Genomic DNA, 22,695 nt, shown 5'->3' with positions numbered 1-22,695 from the left:
ATTTCTCTTCCTGTCAGTGCATTACCCACCCAGCAGAACAGTCTGTCCTCATCCACATCCTCTGGGCGAACATCGACTTCAACCCTTCTGGTGAGTCTGGGTATGATCTCTCGCTGTGTACCCCGTTTCTGCTCCGCTTGGCGGGGTCTGCTGGGGGGGCTGACCTTGGGGCTGGGGTTGTGGCAGGAGCTGCCAGGCTGCTGCCTGTCCTGCTGGAGTTTGGATGCTGTGTGGAGAGAGACGACGGGGGGTAATGTCAGAACACTGTCTGTGCACTGGTGGCTCAAGGCTGTTGACACCCTGCCTGTTTCTGACTGAGCAGTGCCTGCTTTTGAGCCTGTAGTAGCCCTTGAAGGTGCTGCAGAGTCACAGCCACATGTCAGAGCAAACTGGTAGCTGATGAAGTGGAACCAAATATCTCTGCTGGTGGAGCTCTTGCAGTACAGTTCCTGGGTGTATTGGCTTTTGCAGCAGAATAAATCACCTTGCTGCAAATGTGGTGTCAAGCCCTGTTCCACTCATTGGACAGATGTGTTGGGATGTAACCATGAGAGAGATCTGTAAGCATTAGGGATTGGCTGCTGTCAGGACTTTGGACTTAAGCCAGGCTCACTGCAGAAATATCCAGATGCAGACAGAGGTGCCTAACGTTCTGTGTAGCAAATGTCCTGTGGTACCTGTGCACTTGGTTCCATCTGCCTGATCCCCTGACTCTACTTCCTTCCTTCCGTAGCACACAAGTGTGGAGAGTGAAGCAAGCCTCCATTCTTCTGCTAGTACTTTCTCCACCTCCTCCAGCACGGTGTCAGCTGCCCCACCGGTTGTCAGTGTTTCATCCAGCCTCAGCAGTGTCAGCAGCCTGGGCCTCAGCCTCAGCAGCAACTCCACAGTGACTGCCTCGACTCGCAGCTCTGTTGCAACCACATCAGGTACTTTCCTGGCTACTGCTGTACCAGAGAAGGGTGTGAGGGCTAAGAGAGCAAGCTTCTGCTGTTTGCTTCACTGTGGAATTTTCCTTTCTCCTCCTTTCTCAGGAAAAGCCCCTCCCAATCTCCCTCCTGGAGTCCCACCGTTGTTGCCTAATCCATACATCATGGCTCCGGGGTTGCTACATGCCTATCCGGTGAGTGGAACTTTGCAGTGTGTGTGTCATGCCACCAGGTCCCTCCCAGCCCTCTCTGCAGCACGGAGGGATGTAGCATGGTGGGGAAACTAAAAACTGTGCCATAGCCCAGCAGGACTGCCTTGGACAGGCAGAGTTTGGACCTGCTGTTTTTTCCATGATTTCCATGTGCCCATGGGGGTAAATGTGTGTTGTGCTCACCCCAGGGCAGAGTCTACGTGCCTGTTCTCTGCAGCCTCTCCAGCCTTTTAAGAGCCCTTGGGCAGAGCACAGTGTGTGGAAGCGCAGAGCTGTGTTAGAAATATGGTGTGACAAAGGGCAGTCAGGGCAAGGGTAGCAACAGCCACAAAGTCTAGGGGTGTGTGTCACACCCTCTCCTAAAGGTGAGGACAGATTTCAGTTTTGAGATGATTCCCAGAGAAAAACTGTTGAATGGCTTTATGGTCTGGAGCACTTTCCTTTGAGCAACTCACAGAAACTTCTGGTAGCATCAACCTATCTCGAGGTTCTGGCTGCCTGCACCTGGTGGCTTGTGTGGCTGCTGAGTGGCTTTCTCTCATGTTTATCTAAATGTTTAATCTAAAATTGGGTGTCCTCACGTCGTCCATGTCCCCAGTGTCATCTCTGGCTCTTTTTCTAGCCACAGGTGTATGGATATGATGACTTGCAAATGCTCCAGACAAGATTCCCGTTGGTGAGTACTGCAGAATGACAAGGACACGCCACTTCCACTGGTGCTGCTTGGGTAGAGACAAGTCAGCTCAAGAGCTGGCAATGTGGGGTGCTGTGGGGATACACCTCTCCACAGCAGCAGTGAGGAGTTATCAGTTGCTCCTTGGCACGTGGGGAGTTGCCAGCATGCGTTACTCATACAGCAGTATTCATTGTGGAGCCAAGGAGCACGTGTTACAACAGCAGGGCTATTATAGAGATTCACCTCTGATCCGTGACAGAGCCAGTGACTAAATACCTGATGAAAATGGGCTTTATTTAGTAACAGGACATGTCCATTTTATTGTGAAGAGGGGGGGAAAGTCCAGCCAGTTTAAGAGGTGCATACCAGTAGACCTTATCTGGTTCTTCTAATAGCCAGATGAGGGGGATGGTACATGCTACAAAAACCTGGGGCTGCTGTAGGTAGTGATCAGCCTGGATGTGGCTGGTTGGACTGCAATACTCAGACATATCTTGCAGCTACAGTACAGAAAATCCTCTCTCCCAAATATACTGCTTTGCACTTTGGACAGAGCTGATAAAATGTCTTCTTTTGTTTTTATTCATCAGGATTACTACAGCATCCCATTCCCTACACCCACCACACCACTGACTGGAAGAGATGGCAGCCTGAGCAGCAATCCATACTCTGGTAGGGAAAGAGAGTGCTCTGATTCCCATCCTATCAGGGTTTGTGCTGCTTCTACTAGTGTCCAGTGTCTCTGTCCACTGGAGCTACCTCTGCACCTGCACTGTGCCTCCTGCACTGCTTTTGGTTTGGAGCATGCTTCTCACAGCTAAATTCTCACCTTCCCTTTGAGCATCTGGTTGTGTCAAGGTCTGATACTGGGAAGAGGTGGGCAAGTAGGATTCAATGGGGCAGTTGGAAAGGGAGTGAGGAAAGGCTGAAAGATTCTTCAAGGCCTACAGCTGAGGGACTGCTTTCCAGGTGGTTGTGAGGCAGGTGGTAAGCAGTGCTTCTCAAGCACTGAGAGTAAAAATAGAAAGAAACACAAAATACAGAGAAATGAATTTTTTTTATATGGGACAGTCTCATGGAGAAAGCAAGTGAGGAAATTTGAGACCTGTCAAACTCAACCCAAGCACCCAGTGAGTGCATGACCTCGCACTGACCTTGGTAAGTGCATTAATGCACTGCCAATCCACAGTGGGCAGTGACTGTGCTGAGCTTTCACGTGCTTTAGGAGTTGTTGCACTTGGAGGTTCACTCTTTTTTCCAGCACCACTTTTCCTCAGCTTTGGCAGGAGCTGGTTTGTGTGGAAGTGCTTTTGCCTAGCTGAGGCTGAAAGCTCAGAGCTCTATGAGCTTTGAGCTGTGTGAGCTCTGAATTGGAGAGTGTTTTCATGGAAGAGCCAAGAGAGCGCTCCTCGAGATCAGAACAGGGAGCTTCCCCCAGCCCTGCAGCCAAGCCCTGCACAGCCCAGGCAAGGATCTGGGTTGTGTTCAGTCCTGCTGGTGGTGCATAGAGATGGACGAGGGACAGCTCTAGCATCAGGCTCTGCTAGCAGGTTTATCCAGTGCCAGACTGGGGGCTTAGCTGTTGTGGCTTCCCTTTGCCTCTGCAGTCCTGTTAGGGCCAAGGAGCAATTAACAGCTTCACCCTTATCAGTGTGCAAAAGTCTGAGGACCACAGTCCTTGGCACTGACAGGAGGTGGGGGGGAGGGGAAGTGATTGAAGTCACTGTTTATCAAAAGACTGGATCACCTTTGGGCTGAGTTGAAATGGGCCAGGATCTAGCATCTGTTCCTCACTCTCACCTCCTCTGTTTCAGGGGACTTAACAAAATTTGGCCGTGGTGATGCCTCTTCCCCTGCTCCTGCAACGACTCTGGCGCAGCCACAGCAGAGCCAGACCCAGACTCACCACACCACGCAGCAGACGTTCCTGAACCCGGCGCTGCCTCCTGGCTACAGTTACACCAGTCTGCCATACTACACAGGGGTACCAGGGCTCCCCAGCACCTTCCAGTATGGGCCCGCCGTGTTCCCTGTGAGTTTCCCAGAGGCAGGGTCTGCGATTTGGACAGAAGGGTGGCACAGCAAAGCCTCTTCTCACTCTGCTCCTCTCTGTTCTGTAGGTTGCTCCTACCTCTTCCAAGCAGCATGGTGTGAATGTCAGCGTCAATGCATCAGCAACCCCTTTCCAGCAGCCCAGTGGCTATGGCTCTCATGGGTACAGCACTGGTAAGAGACCCACAAGAGCACTTTCCACAGCAGCAGGGCTTGCTACCAGTCTTACTGGCTGTGATAGGGACTGCTGTCTTACAGCAGTAATAGAGAAAAATTCCAGAGGTGCCGCTCCCAAGTAGTTTGCTTATCCTTAGAAAGGCCCAGGATTGTTCTGCATCCAGGTCTGGAGCAGGTTTGGGGGTTACAGATCACTTCATGCCCTCCTCTGTGCTCCACAATCAGCTGTCTGGGCCCTTGCACTACTATCAGAAGCTTAAGCTGCTGAATGGTTTGGTTTGTTGGTTTTTTATCTGCCTATATGTGATTAACAGAACAGCAGTTGTTCTGGATTTGAACTTGTTTCCCACCAGTGTTTGGCAGACACTTTCTAGGGAAGTGTCCTTGAATCAAAGATGCAGGAAGGTCATGAACCTGCTGCCTGTCTTGGTACTTGGTTGGTGTCTGGCTGACTTACCTAGGGCTGCATTTGCCTCCCTCTACCAGTCTTTAAATTCCTTTTGTCACTTTTTTTCACTGCATTAGAGCCCTTCAAGTTAGTATTTTCTCTTTGAGAAGGTATTTCAGCTTTGTACCAGGTCACCTGGTGCTGTGTCCTTTAAACTGCTTTCATTTCAGCACTTCTTCCAGGCATTAAATGATGGCTGAGGTGTCCTCTGGGCCACCCTCTTTTATGGACAGCCAACACCCCACGGGGCTTGCATTATCAGTCACTGCACCAGCCATCCCAGCCTACAGCTGAGTTGCCTTTACATGCAATTGCCTGTTTTACACCAGAGGAGCTTTTGGGCTGTTCTTGCTGCTGTGCCACATGCTGTGGGTTTGTTTCCCTCTCTGTCCATTGCATTCCCCAGCTCTCCTCACACCTGCTGTTTTCCATGTGTTTCTCTGGGTGGCAGCCAGCCCTTCAGCTGGTTCCTGGAGGCATTTTGAAACAGTGTGTGTCCAGAGCAAAATAACTTACATGGATGCTTTGCATGTGGTCATGCCAGGGCCTGGCTGCCCAGGCCAGTCTGTCTGCAGATCTTCTCTGACTGCTGGAGCTCTCCACCAGGTGCTGCTGGTGTTAGCAGCAAGCAGCTCCTGCTGACCCACTGCCTGCTGCCTAACACCCACCTCTCCCTTCTCCCCAGGTGTATCCGTGACATCCAGTAATACAGGCGTGCCAGACATCTCGGGCTCTGTCTACTCCAAAACTCAGGTTAGTGTCTGTGTGCTTCCTGCATTGCTGGGGAGGAGAAGCCAAGCTCTGAGACAGCCTCTCTGGGCAATGAGGTCTCTTCCCCTTGGATGAGGCAGCCAGGGAGAAGGGAAATGCTTGACCTTTCCCAGCTTACAGCAATTCCAAGCCCAGAAAGAGCCATAGGAAGAGACTCTATCCGTTCTCTGCACCGCAGGCTGACTCTGGGCCTGTGACGTGTAGAGATGGGGAGGGGCACACTGCCAGCCTGACTCCCCGCCCTTATTCTGCCGTTGGCATCTCCTTCTTAGCAATCCTTCGAGAAGCAGGGATTTCACACTGGAACCCCAGCAGCCTCCTTCAACCTGCCTTCGGCGCTGGGCAGCGGCGGCCCCATCAACCCTGCGACAGCAGCGGCGTACCCCCCCACCCCCTTCATGCACATCCTGACCCCGCATCAGCAGCCTCACTCGCAGATCCTCCACCACCACCTGCAGCAGGATGGGCAGGTAAGCAATGCCCCAGGCACCTCAGCCCCTTGCTGGGGCTCTTGCTCCCCCTTTACTTCCCTGGTCCCTCTCTCCCTGCCTGCCTCCCTCCCTCATGCTCTGCGGCGGACACATGCAGTGACAGGCACATGCTCACAGCTGCACATACACACAGGGCCCGTAAGAGGATGAGTGAGAAGGAAGGCCTGGGGTGTGCTCTGCCAGGGTGGGTGCTCAGCACAACCCCCCTGCTGCCGGGCTGCACCAGATACGGCCAGGTAGTGCCCCCTCATGCACATCTGGGGCACCCCGACCTCCCCCATCCTCAGAGGGGCAGCTCCACAGGCCAGCACCAAAGGGGTTCCTTGCCATAGCCACGACCCTGCAGGAGCTTTCAGGTCTAACCATGGATTTCTATTGTCATAGTTTGTCCCTTTATTTTACATATCCTGGTACTGCAACAGCTTCCATATTTGCAGATGATACTGTGCTGCCAACGCCAGCAGGAAGATCAGGTAATGAACTCTCTGAAAATGCATTGCACTTGCCGAGGGCTCTGCCCCTGCCCCTAAGGCTCCCCAGGATCATATAGCCCCTTCCTTCTCCCCCATGGCCCTGCGAGGCGAGGAGAGAGGCCCTCAGTCAGTATGTGCACACACACACACACACACACCCGCGGGCACACACACCCCACACCGACCCTTCCCCGTCTCCTCTCTCCCTGCTGCCCCCAGTCCTGTGTGCTGCTGGCCTCTGGAGCAAGGCGTGGAGCCGAGGGAGGGTGCTGGGGCACAGGCGGTGAAGCTGCCCCAGCGCCAGGGAGCTGAGCTGGGCTGAGGTGGAGCGGCGGCTGCCCAGGAGCCGTAGCCCAGAGCAGTCTTCTGGGGCCCAGGCATGCCAGTGTTACCCTGCAGGGTAGGCCGGGGGTGCTTCCCCTGCACTCACCACCCTCTTCTCCTTCTGCCCTTTTCCCGCAGAGCGGCTCCGGGCAGCGCAGCCAAGGCAGCTCCATCCCCCAGAAATCCCAGGCCAACAAGTCCGCCTACAACAGCTACAGCTGGGGCGCCAACTGAGGCCGGGCCCCTGGCCACCACTTGCTTCCGGAAGAGAATCCCAGTGCCCCTGATGATGAGGAAGGATCCCAGGGAGGAGAGACCCCTGCGGCGGGGAGCGCCCGGGCCCCCAGCCCCAGCAGGGCCCCGCAGGGCAGGCCGCAGGCACCTCTGCGTTGTCTGTCTTCAGCCACTTTCCTGTTGTATGTAATATAGAATTTGTATTTTTTCTTTTTTTTTTTTTTTTCCCTTTTTTTTTTTTTTGGTTTTTTTTTTTTTTGTTTTTTTCTCTCTCTCCGCATTCAGATCTGAACCGTTTGCCGTAGGGGCCTTTTTTGGTTTTTACTCCTTTCTATCCCCTCTCCCATCCAGCTGCCCCAGAATCTCTCAGATCCAAAGGAGTGGAAGCTGCGAGTCGCCTACAGCAAACCCCCTTATTATTAGGATTAAGACCAGTAATTGATATGAGCAGCATTGTAAGATTAATTAGTTGAAGTGTTTTTTTTGTACCGTGTTCTAAATTTAATGGATAAATGTGTCTTGTATATAAAAACAAAAACCCCATGCTGTCCTCTAGTTCTCTCATTTCTCCCCCACCCCGCCGAGGGGTCCCCCCTGGTATTTTATGTTCTCCATCTGCGTCCCTCCATCCTCACGGGCCCAGAGTGCAGGTCCTGCCCTGCTTGCACGCTGTAAGTATCTTCTGCTTTTGGGTTGGGGATTTTTTTATTTCCTTTTTTTTTCCTTTTTTTTTTTTTTTTTTCTGTTTTGTGGGGTTTGGTTTGGGTTTTTGTTTGTTTGGTTTTTTTTTTTCTATGCAGTCCAGATCTTGTATTTTTCAGTTCCACCTGATCCCTTCAGCTGCAGCCCCAAGTGGGGATTTACTGAAGAGAATAAAGATCACAAAGTGATGTGTGTATTTTTTCCACCTTCTCAGCCTCGTTCCCTATTTTTGGTGCAGGGGGTGGGTGGCCCTGGGCGGTGGGGGCCGTGTTTCCCCCACCCCTCCCCAGCTTCTTGCTGGTGGTTTTTGTCCCCTCGTTTTGTGGATTTTTTTTCCCGGCTGCAGCACTGGGGCAGAGCAGGATGCTAGCACAGGGATAATGCCCTCCCTCCTCTGAGACTCTCACCCTTCATTCCTGCTTCCTACCGTGCTCTGGTGCTGCTGGTGCTCCTTTTGGGGCTTGAGGGGTGCTCTCCGCAGCCCCTCATCCCCGCGAGCTCAGCGGGGAGGGTGGGCTGGAAGCGGTGCCTGAGCTGCAAGGTAAGGGGCTGGGGAGGCTTGGGGGGTCTCTGCCGCGGTGAGGAGATGAAGCTGGAGCCCTCCTGGGGTTTGGGGGGGTCCCTGCCGCGGTGAGGAGGCGAAGCCGGAGCCCTCCTGTGCTCTGTGGGGGCCGCGATGGGCTCAGCTGCGGGCACGGAGAAGGCCCGTGCGTGCAGCCCCGGCCACCTCGCCAGCCCGCACCCGCCCCCACGGCGGGGCCCGGGGCACTCCGCGGGGCTAGCTCGTGCGAACGGGCACGGACGGAGCCGCGGGCCTGGGGCGGCCACGGCGGGCGGGCTCCGGGCCCTCACGGCTCCCGGGGCCCCGGCGGGGACGCGGGACGGCCGCGGCGCCTCGCGACACCCGGCGGCGCTTTACGGCCGCGGCGCTTCGCGGCAGCGCGACCCGGGCGCGGCGGCGGCGGCGGCGGCGGCGGCGGCGGGACCGGGGGAACGGGACCCGGAGGGAGCCGGAGCGGGATGAGCTTCTACGACGTGTTCCGCGGCTTCTTCGGCTTCCCGGGACGGTGCAGGTGACCGGGACTCCGCCCGTCCCCTGGGTGCCCCCGGCCTCGCCCACACAGACCCTGTCCGTCTCTCAACCGCCGGTTGCCCCGCCGGCCCCGGTTCTCCCCCGCTTGCTCTGGGCTCTCCGGGTGTCTCACTGCCGCGGTCCCGCAGGCCCCGGGACCCGCTGTTTGGCGGCGCGGCGTGGGACGAGGAGGAGGAGGAGGAGGATGGCGGCCCGTCCACGTCGCAGCCCCCCCAGGACTTCGGCTTCGGATTCAGCCCTGGCTCCCCCCGCGGCGCCTTCGAGGAGCTGTTCCGGGACATGGGCGAGCTCCTGGGCGTCTTTGGGGGCTTCTGGGCCGAGCCCCAGCAGCCTTTCGGTGGGTACGGGAAAGGCTGAGCGAGACTCTTGGGGGCCGCTCGGAGCCCCTCGGCCTGACCGGCGCCTTTGTGCTGCCCAGAGCCCGCCCTGCCCGTTCCCGGTGAAGGCAGCGCCAGGCGGCCGCTGCGGGACTCGATGCTGAAGGACCCGCAGAGTCCCCCTGCCAGCGCGGCCCCGGGGAGCTCCGGCGATCTGGCCCGGCCATGGAGACCCTTCTTAGGGGTGGGTGAGGGCTCTGGGGTCTGCGCCCCGCAGGCTCAGCGGCCGTAGCCAGCTCTGTGCTGTCGCAGTGCTGCCCCGGTGTCGTTGCTTTGCTTCCCGGCCTCAGCCGCGCGTGGCTTTGTCTTGCAGCTGGAAGATGCTCACCGGGCTCCTCCTGGCCTCAAGGAAGACCGAGGTGGGTGCTGGCAGCAGGGGCTGAGGGGTCTCTGCCCTCCCTGCTCCACCCGCCTGTGCTGCCACAGCCTCTGGGGCGCATCCCCGTGCTGCAGCCCCCATCTTACATCTCCCCCCAGACCTGGACTCGCAGGTCTCCTCCTCTGGGCTGGGGACCATCCTGAGACCCAACGAGCCCGAGTCCCACTCTTACTTCCAGAGCGTCTCTGTCACCAAAGTGACTCTCCCTGACGGGGTGAGTGTCCCTGCAGCTGCAGCAGGGCTGTGGGGGGACCTGGGGACACCGTCCCCGTGGCTGGGCAGTCTCTCAGGGCTCGGTGCTCTGCACAGAGGGTCGAGGAGCGCCGCACCGTGCAGGACAGCCAGGGCCGCCGGGAGACAACGGTGACGCGCCGGAGGGGCGACCAGGCCTTCATCACCACCACCAAGGAGGATGGGCAGAAGAAGGACTACCGGGAGGAGGTGGTCAACATGGATGACCGTGAGTGGGGGTCTGGGGAGGACGCAAAGAGTGGACGGGGAGGGGGGCCCCACTGAGGGAGCTCTGCCTGCCCTCGCAGGGGAGCTGGCACAGTTCGCTGGCACGTGGCCGCAGCAAGAAGAGCTTCGTGCTGCCAACCCGAGCGACCCCTCATCTGCGCTGGGCAGATTCTTCCGACGCTGGTTCTCGAGCTGGTAGCTGTGTCCAGTCCTGAATTGTGTGACAGGTGCAGGCTGGGGGGACCCTGGGCTTGCCAGGCCTGTTGGAGCAGGCAGTGGGCAGCAGCCTCTTCTCACCGCCTGTTTTTGTTGTAGATAGGTCAGATCTTGCTGGGAAGTGGTGCCTGGGCTGGAGGCTGTCCACCTTCTGCAGCGCTGCAGAGCCACAGGGAGCCCTGTGGGGGTCAAGTGTATGTGTGTACAGAGCAATAAAGTCTATTTATGCTAAACTGTGACTTTCCATGCTCCTTCAGACTGGAATCTCATGCGTTTGGAGGCAGATTCCCCCTGTCCACCAGGATGACTGGGGGGCTGCCTCAGGGGTGCAGGTGATTGCCAGGCTCCTGTGCCTGCACTGCTGCCTTCTTACCTCCCTCTCCCGTTTCCCTGCCCGATGCTGTGCTAATGCCTCCCCTGGGCCACTCTTGAGGGCCTGGCCCAGCCTGGAGGCCTTTCCAGGACCTCTTTATTAGCGCTGACTGCAGCTGTGGCTCGGGCAGGGATGTGATAAAGGGGGTTCCTGGCCAGGAAATACCTGTGCCTGCTGACCCGAGTGAGGTCTTGGCTCCCCACAGCCACTTGGGGATCAGGGTGTTGCTACCCGGCCTTGCCCTTCTGGGGTGCAGCACTGTCACAGGGTGTCCCCGGCCACACACAGGACTCTGGTCCCTGCCAGGCGTCTCCCGTGGTGCGGCCATGATTGGTTTAAAGTCTGCACATAATCACCCACCTGGCTGTGGGGCTCATAAAACCTGCTGCCAATGAGACATCTACACCACTCTCACCGCTGCCACCGCTGCCACCGCTGCCCCTGCCCGCTCGGTACCATGGGCACCACTTCTTTCTTGACGAGGGCCCAGGGTCTGCTCCGCATCCGGAATCAGCTGGTGCGGGAATGCCTGGCCGAGGTGCTGGCCACCTTCGTGATGATGGTAAGCAGGGCACTCAGGTGGCTTGGGGCCAGGGGGGGGTGTCATGTGGGTGGGACAGGGCTGTCGGTGTCGTGCTGGCAGGTGCCAGGGGTCCCGGGGCTCTGCTGCTTGCCCCCTGGGGTTGGAAGGGTTTGGGGCTGTGCCACGCTCAAACGTGCAGCTCGGCACTGCCTGTCCTCCCATTTGGACCCTGTTCCCACAGCACGGGGGCCGTGGCTCTGGTGCAATTAGGGTGTGGTGCTGGGCAGTGTGTGCCTCGATTCCTCCTGCCTCAGAGCAGGCAAAGGCTGGGGCTCTGGTGCTGTTCTCAGCATTTGGGCTACATCCCACGATGGCAAATGGTGTCCCTGGGGCTATGTTGTGGCACCTTTACCCCAACTCCTCCCCACAGAAAGCAGCTTATTTAATTGCTTATAATTTGGTTACTTTGCCATCAAAACCACAAGTGAGGGCAGTAACCACCTTCCTGCCAGTCCCTGCCTGGTGTCCAAGTATTGGGGAGCAAAACCAGAGGGGCAGCACCAGCATAGCCCTCACCAGCACAGCTGTCCTACAGTAGCTGTGGTGGGAGAGTCTCAGCACGAGGCCACCAGGGCTGAGGTGGGGCTACATCCCTCTTCTCCAGACAATCACCCTGAGCAGTGCTGCACAGAAGATTGCCTTCTTTGAGACGAAGGGGAACCTCATCACCAGCTACCTGGGAGGCGCCCTGGGTGTCATGGCAGGCATCTACACGGCAGGGGGAATCTCTGGTGAGACAGAGGAAAGGGTCTCAGCTCTTGCTATCCCCTGGCTCTGAGTCCCCCAGGACCCTCCACTCCCAGCCCTTCTCCTTACTCCATTGCAGGGGCCCACATGAACCCGGCGTTCTCCTTAGCCATGTGCCTGATAGGGCAGTTTCCCTGGTGGAAATTTCCCATCTTTGTGGTTGTGCAGACCTTGGGATCTTTCATATCTGCTGGAGCTGTTTACATCCTCTACTATGGTATGGGGGAGCAGCATCGGACAAGGGAACCCCATGGTGATGCTGGGGTGGCCAGGCTGATGTACATGCTCTGCCTCTGCCCCCAGATGCCATCTGGCACCATAGCAATGGGACCCTTACTGTCTCTGGCCCCCAAGAAACCGCCTCCATCTTCGCCACTTACCCAGCTGACTTTGTGTCCGTTGCCAATGGCTTCTTGGACCAGGTGGGTGCCACTGTCAGCTCCCCCAGCCCCCTCAGTCCCCATGGCGTTGAGCTGCTACGTTGTCCTCGCAGGTGATCGGCACAGGGGTGCTGATAATTGCTGTCATGGGCACCATGGACACGCGCAACAAGCCTGTCCCCAAGGGCCTGGAACCAGTGGTTGTGGCTCTCTTGGTGCTCTCCATTGAGTGCTCCATGGGGGCCAACTGTGGCTGCCCCCTGAACCCTGCGCGGGACATCGGGCCCCGGCTCTTCACCTACCTGGCAGGTTGGGGCCCAGAGGTCTTCAGGTGAGTAGTAGAGGGAAGGGGGCGAGGTGGGGATGGCAGGGATGATGATCCCCAGCCTACCCTGTGCCATCCTCCCGTCCTCAGCAGGGGCAATGGGTGGTGGTGGGTGCCGCTGGTAGCACCGCTGCTGGGGGCCGCCGTGGGCACATACCTGTACCAGCTCTTCGTGGCTTTCCACTACCCGGAGGAGGACAGCGAGGCCGTGGCAGAGCAGGGCTCCATCGTTCTAGTCAACACCGCCATCGACACAGACATTGGGAGGTCGCCCAAGGAAAAGGACGCTGGGGAGTCAGTGCCTGCCGGGTACCCCCCAACACCATGCGCCAGCAGCACAGTCTCCCCCACAGTCGCTGTCACACCATTAAAAGAGTCCTGAGGGCACGGGGTGTCTTGTCTATGGACATGGGGCTGCAGGGATATGGTGGAAGGCCAGCCAGGCCTGGCTGCAGGGGGACCCCAGCCCGGGGGACACCAGTGGCTAACGCGGGGGATGCCCCACTGGGATCTGGGGACGTCCCCGGGACCCCCACCAGCGGCAACCCGTGGGGCTGTCTCTGGCGCCCCAGGACTCCCACGGCTGCCCTGGAGCCGCCCCGCTGGCCAGGACGCCGGCGGGGCCGCAGCCTCGGCCGCGCTCCGCCGCTTCCCCGCGCCCCCGCCTCACTTCCGCCGCCGACCGGCGCCGCCGCGGCCATGGGGAGCTGAGGCGGCGGCAGAGGCAGCGGCCCCGGCCCCGGCCCGGCCGCCCGCCCGCTCCCCATGGGCTGCGGGGCCGCGGGACATGGAGCGGTGCGCGGCCCGCCGAGCCCCGGGTAAGCGGGGCCGCGGTGGGCCCGGGGGAAGCGCGGGTGGGTCCCGGTCGGGCCCCGGGGCGGCCGTTGCCCCAGTAACGCGGTGGGGCGGGAGGGCCGCGCCGCGCCGGGCCGGGGCCGGGGCCGTGCCCCGGGGGATGTCCGAGAGGTGGCAGCGGGTCCGCGACCCCGGCGGGGTGGGTGCGGCGGAGGAGCAGAAATGGGGGGCCGGGGGTGCGGGGCTGCAGTTCAGCGCGGCTGGGAGTGCGGACTTTAGAGGGCTGGGGGTGCTGGGCTGGGGATCCAGGAATGCAGCAAAGCAGGGCTGAGGGAGCAGAGGTGTCCTCTGAGGGTGCAGTACCTGGGCGTGCAGGGCTGGAAGGGTCTGGTGACCTCGGGATGCCGAGCTGGGGGAGCAGGGAGATGCAGAATCTGGGGGCTCTGGCAGTACAGGTAAGTACTGGGGGTCTCGCAATGCAGGCTTGGGAGAATCTGGAGATGCAGAATTTGGGAGTGAAGATACAGTTAAGCAAAGTCGGGGTTCAGGGTGTGCAAGGGTACAAGTCCTGGGGAGCACAGGACTGCATGACACGGCTGGGGAGACTCGTTGTTCCCTGCCTTCTGGGATTCTGGGCCTAGCTTGGCTCTCAGGATGGAGAGGAGATTGGGGTGTCAGGGTTCAGCCTCTTGGGGCTGTGTGGCTGCAGCATGGGGGTGACAGGGCGCTGTGTTGTAGAGGAAGAGCGTCGAGTGCGAGCCAACGCGCGGGAGTACAACGAGAAGTTCCAGTACGCAGTGAGTGAGGGGGGGCTGAACCCCTTCCCGGGGCTCCTCGGGCAGGTCTGTGGGGCTGGGGTCTGAACCACCCACACCTCGGTGGTGGGGCGGGGGTGGGGAGGCGTTATGACTGCAAAACAGATGTTTGTCCCTGAAAAAAATGGTGCTGATGACATTAATGCCAATATAGCTGTGGGGCCGGCCGGGCAGGATTCATCCTTGGCCGAGGCCCAGAACCCTCCAGCTCTGCCCAGATCCCAGCCTGGTCCCACATCCCAGTGTGGATCATAGGGCAGATTCTGAAGGTGCCAAGAGAGGGCAGTGCTCACCTTGACCTCCCCTGACATTGGAGGTTATCCTTGGCTGCTCCAGAGCTGGCTGCAGAGAGGGGAGAAGGGGGTCTGGGTTGGGGTCACCCTTGTGGGGGCCAGGTGCTGCTGCTGGAGGAGGCTGGTCCCAGGGTACCAGCTGGTGACTGAGCCTGAGGAATTGGCTTCCCAAGGAAGCTGCCAGAGGTAGCACAGGGGCAGGAGCCTGACCCCCACAAAAGAACGTGGTGAGCCACAGCCCCTGCCCTCCAGAATGATCTTGTCTTGGGGGGCTATGGGGCCTCGGCAGCCTGTAAACCCCCTTCTTGCCCCATCTGTCCCTAGAGCAACTGCATCAAAACCTCCAAGTACAACATTGTCACCTTCCTGCCTGTCAACCTCTTCGAGCAGTTCCAGGAAGTGGCCAACACCTATTTCCTCTTCCTCCTCATCCTGCAGGTGAGTGCAGTCCTTCCCTGTCTGGAAATACAGGAGGGCTCCAAGTAGTGCCCATACTTTGGAAGTGGGGAGATTTGGCACCCTTAAGCAGGGGCAGCATGGGCCTGGGGCTGGCTGGTTCCTGTGTAATTTCCTGTTCCCTGTCCCCAGCTGATTCCTCAGATCTCTTCGCTCTCCTGGTTTACCACCATCGTGCCTTTGGTTCTTGTCTTAACCATCACAGCTGTCAAAGATGCCACCGATGACTATGTGAGTGGCTCCCCCTGCGCCCCTCTGCCCACTGAGCAGGGGGTTGGGATGCTGTGCAGGGGTGCAGTGTCCGGGGCCATGGCATTTGAGATGGTGGGGGAGCACAGGAACCCATCCCCAGGAGGCTGACACTGCTGTCTCTTCCCCCTGCTCCCAGTTCCGCCATAAAAGCGACAACCAGGTGAACAACCGGCAGTCTCAGGTCCTGATCGGTGGAGTGTGAGTGTCACGGGCACAGAGCAGTGGAGAGGGAGCCAGGGACCCTGCGGGCTGTGGCAGTGGGCAGGGCTCCTGCCTGACTACAGTTTGCTGTCCCCTCTACAGCCTTCGGCAGGAGCAGTGGATGAATGTCCGCGTTGGAGACATCATCAAGTTGGAGAACAACCAGTTTGTGGCGGTGAGTGCAGCCCTGAGACAAGTGTGGTTCCAGCAGGGTGGTTGGCACACAGGGACCATGGAAGGGTGTGGTGCCACTCCCACTTTGCTTTTGTGCTCTTCTGTCACTGCCCAGGGTGGGGACATGAGGGACTTCCAACCTGGAAGTTGCGTTTAGGTTGGAGAGTTGGGGCCGTAGTGGAGCCATGTTTTGAACTCTGAGGATGTGGGCACTTGGAGTGATGGTGACTGGGCTCGGGTGCAAAGGACACACGGGGTTAGGGACAGCCTTTGCAGATGCTCCACGGAGTTCCAAGGACATCTAAGGGCCAGGAGCTTCCCTGGGGAAGGCCCCAGTGTTGGCACAACCCTTCACAAGTCTCTCCCAGCAGGCTGACCTCCTCCTCCTCTCCAGCAGTGAACCCCATGGGTTATGCTACATAGAGACTGCAGAGCTGGATGGGTAAGTGTCCCTGCTCGCCTTGGGGGAGGCCATGGAAGGCAAGAGGTGGGAGTGAGAGTGGGCTGCAGGCAGGGCAGCACCTGCAAAGGCTCTCCCTGCCAGGCTGTCTCTTACCCACATGTGGTGCCTTCCTGCCTGCAGAGAGACCAACATGAAGGTGCGTCAGGCCATCCCCGTCACCGCGGAGCTGGGGGACACCAGCCAGCTGGCTCGCTTTGACGGTGAGTACCTGTCCCCAGCCCTCTGCCACGGGGCAGACCCCCACGTTCCTCCCTCTGTCACCCTTGGTAGGCAAGGACCAGCCACGTGGCATTGTCATTCTGCGGCTCGAAGCGGATCTCTGGGGAGCCAGGGATGGTGCTGGGAGCACTGGGATGGAGCTGGCCCTATGGAGAAGGCAAGTCCCAGCTGAGCCATACTGTGCACCCAGGTGAGGTGATCTGTGAGCCCCCCAACAACAAGCTGGACAAGTTTGGTGGGACACTGTACTGGAAGGAGAACAAGTACGCCCTGAGCAACCAGAACATGCTGCTGCGGGGCTGCGTCCTGCGCAACACTGAGTGGTGCTTTGGCCTCGTCATCTTTGCAGGTGGGCTGAGGCAGCAGCTGCTACTGCGCTGCACAGAGGGGAGGGAAAGACACCCCCTGATGCCTTCCTGCTCCCCAGGACCTGACACAAAACTGATGCAGAACAGTGGCCGGACCAAATTTAAGCGGACAAGCATCGACCGCCTGATGAACACGCTGGTGCTCTGGGTATGCAGAAGGGAGATCCTGGGAGCCCTGGCTCTGACCCGGTCAGGGCTCTGATGTACTGTCCTGTCCCCAGATCTTTGGGTTCCTGGTGTGCATGGGAGTGATCCTGGCCATTGGCAATGCCATCTGGGAGCACGAGGTGGGCGTCTGCTTCCAGATCTACTTGCCCTGGGACGAGGGGGTGCACAGTGCCTTCTTCTCTGGCTTCCTCTCCTTCTGGTCCTACATCATCATCCTCAACACTGTGGTGCCCATCTCGCTCTATGTGAGGTAGGGCAGGGGGCAGGGGGGCTGGGCACGGGGGTGTATGAGAAATTAGGGGTGCCCTATGGGGAGGGGAGACAGGGATGGAGATCCACAGGCAGAACGGTGTGTTCTGTGGGTGGGCGTGGGCTACTCTCTTGGTGACAAGCCATGTCTGCCTTCAGGGACACCCCAAGACCTGAGGACCCCACAGGTCCCTCAGGGCCGCCCCTGGCTGTGTCTGTCTGGCTGCTGTCTCTCCCTGCCCTGGCTGCACGCTGGCTATTTTGCTCTGCCCTCCTGCAGCTCCCAAGCTCCTGCACTATCCCTTTCTCTCTCTCTTTTAATTTCTCTCTCTTTTCGTTCCCCAGCATGGGTTCTGTCACCCTTAGCCCCGAGGTAAGAATGTGTCACCTCCACCCCTCCCACTCATTGCTGTCTGCCCTGTGGGCTTGGGAGGGGCTCAGGGTTCGTAGGTGTGTGAGCTGCCTGGGGAGCCCCATGGGCTGCCCCCTGGGTGCCTTGCCTTGGTCCCCAGCCCTGGCTTAGTGGTGGCTGTCAGCAGGAATGGGTTGCAGGCCAGCCCCCGGGAAGGGTGTGGGAGCTAGCAAGCCACGGGGGGCACCTGGGGTGCTGGAGTGCCCAGGGCACTGAGGGTCTGGGGTGGGCATGTGTGTGCCTGTCGCTGGCTCAGCAGAGTGTGCTGCCCTGCCCCAGTGACACCCAGGCATCCTCCCTGCAGCGTTGAGGTGATCCGGCTCGGGCACAGCTACTTCATCAACTGGGACAAGAAGATGTACTGTGCCAAGCGCCGGACGCCAGCTGAAGCCCGCACCACCACCCTCAACGAGGAGCTGGGGCAGGTGGAGTACATCTTCTCTGACAAGACTGGCACCCTTACCCAGAATATCATGGTCTTCAGCAAGTGCTCTGTGAACGGGCACAGCTACGGTGAGCGCCAGATGCCAGAGCCAGGCTAGGGCTCCCCACCTCTGTTTGGGGCAGTCAGGGGACAAAGGGGGCTTAGTGAGAGCGTTGTGCTGCAGCAGCAGCTGCCATGGTGTTGGGTCTCTCGTAGTTAACTCCATACCCTGTTTTGCAGGTGATGTGCAGGACGTGCTAGGTCACAAGGCAGAGCTGGGAGAGGTAAGGCTGCTGTCAGTTCGGTGCCTGTCCACACCAAGTGCCACAGGGGGGTAACCCCAACTTTGCCCCTGCAGAGGCCAGAGCCAGTAGACTTCTCCTTCAACCCACTGGCAGACCCACGGTTCCAGTTCTGGGATCCCAGCCTACTGGAAGCTGTCAAACTGGGAGACCTCCACGTGCATGAGTTCTTCCGCCTGCTTTCACTCTGTCACACCGTCATGTCCGAGGAGAAGAGTGAAGGTAGGCGTGGGGCAGGATCTATCCCTGTGGGTCACCAGACACTGTCACTGACCCCCATGCTGCCCGCAGGGGAGCTGTTGTACAAGGCACAGTCCCCAGATGAGGGAGCGCTGGTCACAGCTGCCAGGAACTTTGGCTTTGTGTTCCGGTCCCGCACGCCCAAGACCATCACAGTGCATGAGCTGGGTCAAGCCATCACCTACCAGCTGCTGGCCATCCTGGACTTCAACAACATCCGCAAGCGCATGTCCGTCATCGGTGAGGTCCTGGGCACGGCACGGGGGCTGGGAAGGCCACGTGGGGCTGCAGCGTGGGGCTCATTGTGGTGTGTTGGGGGACCACTGATGGGGATGTGACTGTGGAGGCATCAGCAGGTTGATGGCTGGGGCTCAGAGCGGGACCTGCTCCTGCAGCCCTGAGCCGGGCATGTTGTCCCCTCCTCCCTGCAGTCCGCAGCCCTGAGGGCAAGATCCGGCTGTACTGCAAAGGCGCTGACACCATCCTGCTGGAGCGGCTGCACCCCATCAACCAGGACCTGAGCAGCATCACCACCGACCACCTCAATGTGCGTAGGGCAGGGTCCTGCAGGCGGGGTGGGGAGGAAAGAATCTGCTGCCCAGGAGCCCGAGCTGGGCTTGTGCCCTGTCCTAGGAGCACCACTGGGGTCTGGGGACACCATCGGGGTCTGCCAGCACACCAGCTCTGACCGCTTGCAGGAGTACGCTGGTGAGGGGCTGCGGACACTGGTGCTGGCTTACAAAGACCTGGAGGAGAGCTACTACAAGGACTGGTCCGAGCGGCTGCATCGAGCTGGCAGCGCCCCTGAGGCCCGTGAGGATCACCTGGCTCGGCTCTACGATGAGGTGGAGCACGATATGATGGTAGGTGGGCTGGAGGCTGAGGCTGGTGGTGGCTGGGGGCGGCCCCTGCTGATCTCCCGCCTCTTTGGGTCCCCAAGCTGCTTGGAGCCACGGCCATCGAGGACAAACTGCAGCAGGGGGTCCCCGAAACCATTGCCATCCTGACGCTGGCCAACATCAAGATCTGGGTGCTGACAGGGGACAAGCAGGGTGAGGCGTGGCTGAGGTGCTGGCTGGAGATGAGGATGTTTGTGGGCTGGATCCCTACTGCTCTCTCCTGAATGGACTCTGGCTCAGCCCCTGGTTTCCTGTCCTCAGAAACAGCTGTGAACATCGGCTACTCCTGCAAGATGCTGACAGATGACATGACAGAAGTGTTTGTGGTCACAGGCCACACTGTGCTGGAGGTGCGAGAGGAGCTAAGGTGAGGGTTGGAGGGCAGAGGACACAGAACAGTGCCAGTGTGGGGCACAACTGCAGCTGGGGGAGCTAGAGCTATGGAAGGGCCCTGAGATGGAACCCTGTGCCCCCTCTGTCCTCAGGAAAGCCCGGGAGAAGATGATGGATGCGTCACGTTCTGTGTGCAATGGCTTCTCCTACCAGGAGAAACTCTCCTCCAAGCTTACCTCCGTGCTGGAAGCCATCGCGGGCGAATACGCCCTGGTCATCAATGGGCACAGCCTGGTAGGGCCCTGGGAGTGCCAGGCAGGACAAAGCCCTGTGCCTGGCTGTGTACCATGATCCCAGCTGGCCCTTGCTCTCCCTGCAGGCCCATGCACTGGAGGCAGACATGGAGGTGGAATTCCTGGAGACAGCGTGTGCCTGCAAGGCCGTTATCTGCTGCCGTGTCACACCCCTGCAGAAAGCCCAGGTGGTGGAGCTGGTGAAGAAGTACAAGAAAGCCGTCACTTTGGCCATTGGGGATGGGGCCAACGATGTCAGCATGATCAAGAGTAAGGCCTGGGATCTGGGGGAGCACAGGAGAAGACAGGCCACCCCCCTGCACCATCCTGGGAGCTTCTGTGCTCACCTCTCTGTGCCCCACAGGAGCAAAGTGCCTGTGCTGGGGGTGCTGTTCTTGTCCCCTGTGCTCCTGGCAGCCCTCTCTTTACCTATCTCTCCTTCCCTCCACAGCTGCCCACATTGGCGTGGGCATCAGTGGGCAGGAAGGCATCCAGGCCGTGCTGGCCTCCGACTACTCCTTCTCCCAGTTCAAGTTCCTACAGCGTCTGCTCCTGGTGCATGGGCGCTGGTCCTACCTGCGCATGTGCAAGTTTCTTTGCTACTTCTTCTATAAGAACTTCGCCTTCACCATGGTCCACTTCTGGTTTGGCTTCTTCTGCGGCTTCTCAGCACAGGTGGGTTGGTGGCTTTTCTCACCGAGAGCTGGGGAGGGTTTTCCTGCGGGGCTCCTCGGCTCTGAAGCGTGTTCAGGTCCATGGACTCCCTGTGGGGACTCATCCTGAGCCAGGAGGCACAGCCTGGCATCCAGCACGCAGTGTGTGAGGAGCCTGTGGTCAGGGTGGGCAGTGCTGGAGGGCTGGAGACAGCTCTCCTGTCCCTGCAGCTGTGGGCAGAGGGACTTGGGGGCTGGCTGGGGCACAGGATGGGCAAGTCTTGTGCCTTGCTGAGTGCTCTATTCCATACAGACAGTGTACGACCAGTACTTCATCACACTGTACAACATCGTCTACACGTCGCTGCCTGTGCTCGCTATGGGTGTCTTTGACCAGGTATGGCGGGGGTTAGTGAGAGGTCCCTGGGTGTGTGAGGAGTCTCCACCCACCCTGTGGGAAGAAGGGCTGCCTGGGTGCCTGAGTCGGGCTGTCCTTCTCATTCCATGGGCTGTGGTGGAGGCTGCTCCTGCCCAGGGCTAAAGGGAGGTGCCCATGCCCCCAGGATGTGCCAGAGCAGCGGAGCATGGAGTACCCTAAACTCTACGAGCCTGGGCAGCTGAACCTGCTCTTCAACAAGCGGGAGTTCTTCATCTGCATTGCCCAGGGCATCTACACGTCCATCCTCATGTTCTTCATCCCCTACGGTGTCTTCGCTGATGCCACTCGTGATGACGGTGCCCAGCTGGCCGACTACCAGTCCTTCGCCGTCACTGTCGCCACCTCCCTCGTGATTGTCGTCAGTGTGCAGGTGGGGTTGTGGCTGCTCGGCCCCAGACCCTCGGGGTACCTCAGGCATCCCCTGAGCCCTGTCTCTTCCTGCGTCCCCCCCTCTAGATCGGGTTAGACACAGGATTCTGGACGGCCATCAACCACTTCTTCATCTGGGGCAGCCTGGCCGCCTACTTCGCCATCCTCTTCACCATGCACAGCGACGGCCTCTTCCGGATGTTCCCCAACCAGTTCCGCTTTGTGGGTGAGTCCCTGCGTGCCCTATGCTCCCCACCCCAGCAGGGCGCTGCCTTGGCCAAGCCCTGGCAGGATTCATTCTTTCCCCCCAGGTAACGCGCAGAACACGCTGGCCCAGCCCACGGTCTGGCTGACCATTGCCCTCACCGCCGTAGTCTGTATCGTGCCCGTTGTGGCCTTTCGCTTCCTTAAGCTGGACCTGAAACCAGAGCTCTCGGATACGGTGAGAGTGCGTGGCTGTGGGAGCGGTCACAGGGCGCCAGCCCTGAGGAGAGCTGGTTCCCCAGAGCCCTGACCCTGGCCCTGTGTCCCCAGGTGCGCTACACGCAGCTGGTACGGAAGAAGCAGAAGACGCAGCACCGGTGCATGCGGCACGCGGGGCGCGCGGGCTCACGCCGCTCTGGCTATGCCTTCTCCCATCAGGAGGGTTTCGGGGAGCTCATCATGTCTGGCAAGAACATGCGGCTTAGCTCCTTGGCACTCTCCAGCTTTGCCCCCCGCCCCAGCACCAGCTGGATTGACACCCTGCGGAAGAAGAAGGGCTGCGAGGGCAGCAGTGCCGGCAGCCCCAGTGGTGCAGCCGACAAGACTCTCAGGGTGTGAGGCTGGAGGGAGCCACATCTCCTCCAGTGCAGCTGGGGGCTCCCCTCCTCTGCCCCTGGCCCTGGGGAGGGCAAAGCCCCTTGTCCAGCAGTGTCGGAGCAGAGGTGATGTGTGGGGGTCAGTGCTGAGGTTTGGAGGAGTCTGGACTGTTGCCTTCTAGCCAAAAAATACAGCCTTTCCCTCCCCAGGGAGGGTGGGTGGATGGATGGATGGATGGATGGATGGATGGATGGATGGATGGATGGATGGATGGATGGATGGATATCATCACCATCAGCCCCCCCCCACCCCCCCTTTCACTCCTCCATCAGTATTCAATTCCACTGAGTGCAAACGCCCCATCACACATGAATGTATCGTACCAGAGGTGCAGGGCTCTGGGAGGACTCTGTGGACTGTGGCCTCTCTGTGCCCTTCACCCACGTGTCTTTTTTTTTATATAAACAAAAAAAAAAAAAAAAAAAAAAAAAAAAAAGACCCCCCCAAAAAAATAGTAACCAAAACAAAAAGGTAAGGAAAAACCCTCCGAGTTTACAGAGCGACTCATTTCTTGGCTGGGTACAGGGAGAAGGGGGGAGGAAGGTCACCCTCCTTGTCCCCCTGCCTCAGGGTTCACCAGGACGTGGGTGCTGGCT

The 22,695-nt window shown here is 59.1% G+C and overlaps 4 protein-coding genes across 18 annotated transcripts in view; all 4 read left to right on the top strand.

The window, feature by feature from the left end:
* UBAP2L (ubiquitin associated protein 2 like) overlaps positions 1 to 7,690 on the top strand; it is a 29,312-nt gene extending 21,622 nt beyond the window's left edge. For 4 of the 8 annotated variants that reach the window (XM_054001024.1, XM_054001025.1, XM_054001030.1 and 1 more), the window contains 11 exons: positions 18 to 90; positions 734 to 929; positions 1,035 to 1,123; positions 1,764 to 1,817; positions 2,408 to 2,489; positions 3,632 to 3,849; positions 3,938 to 4,043; positions 5,180 to 5,247; positions 5,538 to 5,735; positions 6,179 to 6,229; positions 6,692 to 7,690. In XM_054001024.1, coding sequence (XP_053856999.1) covers positions 18 to 90; positions 734 to 929; positions 1,035 to 1,123; positions 1,764 to 1,817; positions 2,408 to 2,489; positions 3,632 to 3,849; positions 3,938 to 4,043; positions 5,180 to 5,247; positions 5,538 to 5,735; positions 6,179 to 6,229; positions 6,692 to 6,787 — 1,231 coding nt within the window. In that variant the 3' untranslated portion in view covers positions 6,788 to 7,690. The remainder of the gene's footprint in view (positions 1 to 17; positions 91 to 733; positions 930 to 1,034; positions 1,124 to 1,763; positions 1,818 to 2,407; positions 2,490 to 3,631; positions 3,850 to 3,937; positions 4,044 to 5,179; positions 5,248 to 5,537; positions 5,736 to 6,178; positions 6,230 to 6,691) is intronic. The other 4 variants (XM_054001029.1, XM_054001028.1, XM_054001031.1 and 1 more) reach the window with 2 other exon arrangements.
* A 770-nt stretch (positions 7,691 to 8,460) lies between these two features.
* On the top strand, positions 8,461 to 10,246 carry HAX1 (HCLS1 associated protein X-1). 2 transcript variants are annotated; one of them, XM_054001187.1, is made up of 8 exons: positions 8,461 to 8,562; positions 8,711 to 8,919; positions 9,001 to 9,143; positions 9,273 to 9,318; positions 9,437 to 9,552; positions 9,648 to 9,798; positions 9,878 to 10,024; positions 10,117 to 10,246. In XM_054001187.1, the coding sequence occupies exons 1-7, from the start codon at positions 8,510 to 8,512 to the stop codon at positions 9,994 to 9,996; spliced, it is 837 nt and encodes a 278-aa protein (XP_053857162.1). In that variant the 5' UTR covers positions 8,461 to 8,509; the 3' UTR covers positions 9,997 to 10,024; positions 10,117 to 10,246. The 2 variants fall into 2 exon arrangements, with proteins under 2 accessions (XP_053857162.1, XP_053857161.1); XM_054001186.1 differs by having other exon boundaries at positions 10,113 to 10,246.
* A 531-nt stretch (positions 10,247 to 10,777) lies between these two features.
* On the top strand, positions 10,778 to 12,949 carry AQP10 (aquaporin 10). The gene is made up of 6 exons (XM_054001230.1): positions 10,778 to 10,948; positions 11,574 to 11,700; positions 11,796 to 11,933; positions 12,020 to 12,138; positions 12,210 to 12,427; positions 12,512 to 12,949. The coding sequence occupies exons 1-6, from the start codon at positions 10,778 to 10,780 to the stop codon at positions 12,801 to 12,803; spliced, it is 1,065 nt and encodes a 354-aa protein (XP_053857205.1). The 3' UTR covers positions 12,804 to 12,949.
* Positions 12,950 to 13,105: 156 nt separating this feature from the next.
* Positions 13,106 to 22,582, top strand: ATP8B2 (ATPase phospholipid transporting 8B2). 7 transcript variants are annotated; one of them, XM_054001018.1, is made up of 27 exons: positions 13,106 to 13,239; positions 13,955 to 14,013; positions 14,649 to 14,762; positions 14,913 to 15,011; positions 15,169 to 15,230; positions 15,336 to 15,408; positions 15,779 to 15,849; positions 15,991 to 16,070; positions 16,280 to 16,438; positions 16,517 to 16,605; positions 16,679 to 16,875; positions 17,591 to 17,799; positions 17,951 to 17,994; positions 18,069 to 18,234; positions 18,304 to 18,492; positions 18,684 to 18,799; positions 18,951 to 19,115; positions 19,193 to 19,304; positions 19,413 to 19,518; positions 19,637 to 19,778; positions 19,864 to 20,047; positions 20,229 to 20,452; positions 20,744 to 20,827; positions 20,994 to 21,239; positions 21,326 to 21,464; positions 21,550 to 21,680; positions 21,773 to 22,582. In XM_054001018.1, exons 1-27 carry the CDS (start codon positions 13,209 to 13,211, stop codon positions 22,058 to 22,060), a joined length of 3,579 nt encoding a protein of 1,192 aa, XP_053856993.1. In that variant the 5' UTR covers positions 13,106 to 13,208; the 3' UTR covers positions 22,061 to 22,582. The 7 variants fall into 7 exon arrangements, with proteins under 7 accessions (XP_053856993.1, XP_053856990.1, XP_053856991.1 ...); XM_054001015.1 differs by having other exon boundaries at positions 17,591 to 17,823; positions 20,748 to 20,827; positions 20,951 to 21,239; XM_054001016.1 differs by having other exon boundaries at positions 15,776 to 15,849; positions 20,748 to 20,827; positions 20,951 to 21,239.
* The last annotated feature ends 113 nt before the right edge of the window (positions 22,583 to 22,695 follow it).

Source organism: Vidua macroura, chromosome 29 (genome assembly GCF_024509145.1).
Source record: "Vidua macroura isolate BioBank_ID:100142 chromosome 29, ASM2450914v1, whole genome shotgun sequence".
Taxonomy (NCBI): Eukaryota; Metazoa; Chordata; class Aves; order Passeriformes; family Viduidae; genus Vidua; species Vidua macroura.
This window is presented reverse-complemented; position numbering and strand designations above follow the sequence as displayed.

What these genes read in the sequence shown, in the direction of transcription:
- HAX1 (XM_054001187.1), top strand. Translation starts at nt 8,510, where the DNA reads ATGAGCTTCTACGACGTGTTCCGCGGCTTCTTCGGCTTCCCGGGACGG. An exon ending in CATGGAGACCCTTCTTAGGG is followed by an intron (nt 9,144 to 9,272) that starts GTGGGTGAGGGC and finishes TTTGTCTTGCAG; the next exon opens with CTGGAAGATGCTCACCGGGC. An exon ending in TGGCCTCAAGGAAGACCGAG is followed by an intron (nt 9,319 to 9,436) that starts GTGGGTGCTGGC and finishes ATCTCCCCCCAG; the next exon opens with ACCTGGACTCGCAGGTCTCC.
- AQP10 (XM_054001230.1), top strand. Translation starts at nt 10,778, where the DNA reads ATGAGACATCTACACCACTCTCACCGCTGCCACCGCTGCCACCGCTGC. An exon ending in TGGCCACCTTCGTGATGATG is followed by an intron (nt 10,949 to 11,573) that starts GTAAGCAGGGCA and finishes CCTCTTCTCCAG; the next exon opens with ACAATCACCCTGAGCAGTGC. An exon ending in CACGGCAGGGGGAATCTCTG is followed by an intron (nt 11,701 to 11,795) that starts GTGAGACAGAGG and finishes ACTCCATTGCAG; the next exon opens with GGGCCCACATGAACCCGGCG.
- ATP8B2 (XM_054001014.1), top strand. Translation starts at nt 13,209, where the DNA reads ATGGAGCGGTGCGCGGCCCGCCGAGCCCCGG. An exon ending in AGAACAACCAGTTTGTGGCG is followed by an intron (nt 15,409 to 15,775) that starts GTGAGTGCAGCC and finishes AGTCTCTCCCAG; the next exon opens with CAGGCTGACCTCCTCCTCCT. An exon ending in AACCAGAGCTCTCGGATACG is followed by an intron (nt 21,681 to 21,772) that starts GTGAGAGTGCGT and finishes CTGTGTCCCCAG; the next exon opens with GTGCGCTACACGCAGCTGGT.